We start from the raw sequence: 4,948 nt of genomic DNA, 5'->3' as shown, positions 1-4,948 counted from the left end.
CACACACACCCCGCCCATGACTCCTGCAGGCTCTCGGGTCTGCTGGGCTCCTAACACTTCTCACTCAGTGAAGCTCTTTTCAGATTAAATATACCTTTGAGGAAATGTATTTTCAGATGCCAAGTAAACTGCATCATGGCACACGCGAACACCACCCCCCACCCCCCCCGCACCAAAATGGGCGGAACAGAAGTGGAAGGTGGTTCACAGAAGTGGAAGGTGGTTCTTAAAGAGACAGAGGCCAATTTCATGGCATTTAGAAGAGGAAGTGATGAGAAGATAAGTTTATTTTCTATTTAAACATTAAAATCAGCATTTTAACAATAACTAAAGGTGACATAGATATTTTATTATGGTATAGTATTTAAATGTGTGCCTGAGAAACACATAATATTTGCCCTTTAAGTGAAATAACTGCACCTAGTAAGACTTCTTGAAATAAGGAAAATTTGAGTCAAATTAAGTGATTTCAAGAATTCTTACCAAGAGCAATTTTTTTTCATTATTCTGGCGGGTCGGACAGAAGTGACTCTCGTGACTAAAAGGCCTAAAAGGCAAAGCTCTAAATTTACTGGTTCATCTATATTCCACTCCTCGTCTACGGTCATGAGGTGTGGATCACGACAGAAAGAAAGCGATCCTGGATCTAAGCAGCTGAATTGGGCATCCTCTGCGGGGAGAGCTGGGCTCAGCCAGAGAGATAGGGACCCCCATCATTATAGGGCTGTGGTGGGCTTAAAAACGAGCTGCTCCTTTGCATCAAAAAGAGTCAACTGATGTGGTTCAGGCGTCTCATCCAGACACCTCCTGGTTCCATCTCTTTGGAGGGTTTTCAGGCACATCTGGGAGGAGATGGTTCTGACATCCACGACTCAACCGCAAATAAGCTGCRGAAGACGGAYGAACATTTACTGGTTTTAAAAGAAAATCTTGTTGCTTTGAGACTTTTCATCCTGTTGCTACAGTCTACTCCTCTGGAAACCCTGTAGTACGCTCAGTAGCTGTTTTCTGCTATAGGCTAAGCAAATTAGTACAAAGTAAAAACAATAAATAAGCCCCTGGTGTTGCTCTGATGGCCTGAGGGCATCAGTTTCCAGCCGCCTGCTGCGTCTCTCTCAGCAGAAAGCAGAAGGCTGGCGACTCCTCGCTAACCCAAAACATAAAACACGAGCTGAAGACAGCAGGTGGAGCAGACAAYAGAGGATTCTGGACTTAAAGAAGAAAACAAGATCAATTTTTCAACCCTTATCAAACAGACTGACAGCCTGAATTTATTGTACAAATCACCAATTAGACTCTGACAGGCCTATATGAGCGGCAAAGCATGTCAGAAATAAAAATAAAAAAGTGTTTCTCAACTTAAAGAAAAATAAAGAGAGCGTCTCTCGTCTGGCGAGGCAGGGCAGAGGAAGAGAGCCGGGGAAAAATTGCATCTGAGATGCTGTGTTGATCTGACAAGAGGCTGGAGCTATTACTGCATTATCATCCCCATTAAACAGGCAGGAGCAACATTACACACTAAAGGGGCCATTATCCAGTGAGACCGCGACCCCGCCTCTGCGTGAAGCAGGGACACAATCACCACTCACAGATGCGGCGTTGTCTTTAAAAAACACGCAGAGCCCAACGAGGGCGATCAAATCAGCCGTCTGTCTCARAGACGGTCTGTGTGAGGGTTAGTTTGTTACCATGAATTTTTAACTCAGCCACGCGCACCCGACATGTGTGTTTAAAAGCTGTCGAACAGATGTGWGGATGCTGTTCGCTCCTGTCGCCATGGTTACACGTCGATCAACAGCGCCTCCACAGATTTTATTGACATTTGGTAAAAGGTTTGCCTCCGAAAATACAACAGTTTACAAGTTTATTACTCAGAATTGTTGAGATTTTAATAAAACTGGTTTTCCCAATCTCGACTACTAATGACTTTATATTCTGACTTCCTGAGTAGATATTTTACTTATTTTATGACTTTAAGTCGATTTATTTGACATGTCCAAAGAAAAAAAAAGACATTCATGCTTAAAACAAGTGTCAATAGCAACAACAGAGCTGTTTGGCAGGTCAGATTTAACTCATTTTCTCCAAGTGTGCAACCCGAACACTCAGCTTTACTGCTCATCCCACAAATGTATGATCCTTGCAAATGTGGCACCATTTAAAGGAAATTAACAGGCTTTCCAACAGTATAAGATTTATTGTCAATAAGTGTCGTTACAACAAAGAAATAACTTAYCAAACACACATTGCTTTTGGGCTAAGAGTGAATTCTCAAAAAGGTTTCATTTGATATTTTTATCAAGAATGTTTCAATTTTTGCACAGTTTGGACAATTTCTTACTTTAGTTACAACATTTTTTAAATCCATTCTGTGGTCCCTGCAAATAAAGCTTTTTACTTCAAGTTAATAATAGTAATAAAGTAAAATAAAGCTGGCAACATTGGCATGCAGAAACAGAATGCTTCAATAACTCCAGAGGTAAAGTGGGAAGAAACAGGATGAAAAAAATAAAAATAATAAAAATGCCTCAGGAACAGAACAAGCAGAGAGGATGTGACTGAGACTGAGTGAAACCAAGGATGGATGATTGGTGAGTGAGAACAGGTGCACTGACGACACATGACAAACAGGTGCGTGGAGTGGAAAGCACAAACCATGRAGAGCATGCAAAATAAATAAATAAATAAATAAAAGACAAGAACTCAAAAACTAACACATGACAAAAGTGTATGTGTTGGAAGAATGTGGCAAGAGTTAGTGGAAAAGTTTATATAAATGTTTATTTTTTAATTTTTTTACAAGAGTTTCAAAGTTTGACCAACGTTTTGTGATCTTCATCAGATTGTTTATCGGCTGTTGTCAAGTTTGGTCACATTGAACTTGAGTTTTTTGTCTTGGAAAAATAAAACCATTTTAAATATCCTCCATGCAGAGCCTCTGATTTTCTTCTAGCTGCTTCTTCTTTTAATTTTAACAAGTTCATACCACCTTTTTCCCCACTTAAAGCAAGAAACCTTATTTGAATTTGAAAGAAGCCTACATTCCCCAAGCATCAAAAGATTACATTTGTTATTCTCACAAAGGAAGTAAAAGCACGATCAAATCCTTTGTCTTCAGCATGCATTCTGGCGTTTATCTTATTTTTATTTTTTTTCACAATCAGAGCACATTTAACACAATTAAGTGTAATTTAAACACCTGGAAATTAGGAAAGATTTGTTTAAATTGAAGTAATGATTCAGATTAAAGCAGCTGTAGCACTCAGAAAAACCTAGCAGAGCAGACCTTTAAGACACTGGACTGAAACTGTGTAGTTTTGTGAAATAACCAATAAATAAACCAAATCATGGTGTGTGATAAGAACAGCCTCATCTAATAAAACAGCTTCTCTAAAAGGCAACAAATAATCCTCGTTTTTTTTTTCCATTGTTTTTAATTGCTTTCTTGGATTTTGTGTAATCTGAAGCTTTGTACCTTAAGAAGACTCAAGCTGTAATTATCCAACGTGACATTTAAATGTCCCCGATAAAGGTTAAACACTTAAACATTTAAAACACAAAGAAATGTGGTATTTATCTGCCATGGGGTCAAATCGGTGGATTTGTTGATTCAGAAAACACATTTTTAAACGATGCAGTGGACAGAAATTGATAATTATTGTGTGACACCTACTAGGGGTCAGCAGGATAACAGAGGTGACGATCAGGGAGCAGATGATCAGGATGACCAGCAGGGCGATCGCTATTCCCTTCCAGTTCCTCTGAGGCGGCGCGCTGCCCACCAGGTCCTGAAAAACAACAGAAATACGCCGTTGTTGCAGACTCGCAATGTAAAAATAGCTGCAATTTCTAGGAATCCGAATCACTCCTGATCTGTCCTGCTGCATAGACGAGGCTCCTGGATGACCCCGGTGGTTTTTGAATTCATGTCATCACACATAAGACAGAAGTATTTTGTACTTTCGCAGCTGGAGGCAGAGATTGTCTGCAGAACGGCTCATTTCTCTGACAGACTGATGCTTACAACTCAGCCGCCTTTTTCGCGCAGCAACTCTGCAATCACGGGGCCACTCCCCGCTGCTTGCATACCAAGAGCCCCCGCAGCTTCGCCTGATAGCTGGAGTGGAGCTGTGGCTTCAGAGCAGACACAACGGGCAGAATAATGAGGCGCTCTCCTCACACGGCCCAGCAGATGGTAGATAGCTAATCAGCGCTGTTTGAAGCGCATCTACAAGCGAGGGGGAAAAAAAAATCCACAGGACACAGAAAACATTTTGAGAGCAGGAGGCAGCAGTCAGGTGGCCTCAGAAGAATGGCCCGAGCCCAAAAAGCACTTGTCTTCGGCTATTTCAATATGGAAGCAATTTTGGTGCTGTTACTGTGTGGTTTTACTGGCACAAACACACATCATCAACCACTTCTACACACGCCGGGTCCATTTGAAAGCAGCAGAAACCGTTTTCATAACCAGCGATGAGGGTTCACCTCTCCAACCCCCTCTGCTTTCAGACTTGGAGCATTGTTGCGACATTTTTCCTCCTCAACTCTTCTGTTTTCAATTTTCAGAACTACCTATACTTATCAAAAATACCATCTTTCATTATATAATGTGTTACGAAAGATCTATAAGAAAGGCTGAAAAGCTTTTGCTTCTGATGGGTGATCTCAACAGCAGCATCGTGTGAAATGTTCCTTCCATTTAGCATTTTTTCTTCTCGCTTTACAAAACGTAATTTGAAGGAATGGGTTTCGTGGTATTTTACATAAATGTCCTTTCTGTGCAATGTTGCAGGATGTCAGAACGACTGTAGAGCTGAAACGTGAGGAGATATGAAGACAATTTAGACTAAGTGCTTTTTAACAAACTACAGTGGTTTGCAAAAGTATTCATACCCCTTGAACTTTTCCATATTTTGTCACATTACAACCACAAACATAAATATATTTC

The 4,948-nt window shown here is 40.7% G+C and overlaps 1 protein-coding gene across 1 annotated transcript in view; it reads right to left on the bottom strand.

Annotated features, from left to right (window-relative positions):
- dpp6b (dipeptidyl-peptidase 6b) overlaps positions 1-4,948 on the bottom strand; it is a gene marked incomplete at its 3' end in the record, with an annotated part of 89,182 nt that overhangs the window by 31,210 nt on the left and 53,024 nt on the right. Inside the window, 1 exon segment of the mRNA XM_014030949.1 lies at positions 3,674-3,788. Coding sequence (XP_013886403.1) covers positions 3,674-3,788 — 115 coding nt within the window.

The sequence above is a fragment of the Austrofundulus limnaeus genome, unplaced genomic scaffold (assembly GCF_001266775.1).
Source record: "Austrofundulus limnaeus strain Quisiro unplaced genomic scaffold, Austrofundulus_limnaeus-1.0 Scaffold6, whole genome shotgun sequence".
In the NCBI taxonomy this organism is placed as follows: Eukaryota; Metazoa; Chordata; class Actinopteri; order Cyprinodontiformes; family Rivulidae; genus Austrofundulus; species Austrofundulus limnaeus.
Note: the sequence above shows the minus strand (reverse complement) of the source record. Positions and strands in the feature narration are given on the sequence as shown.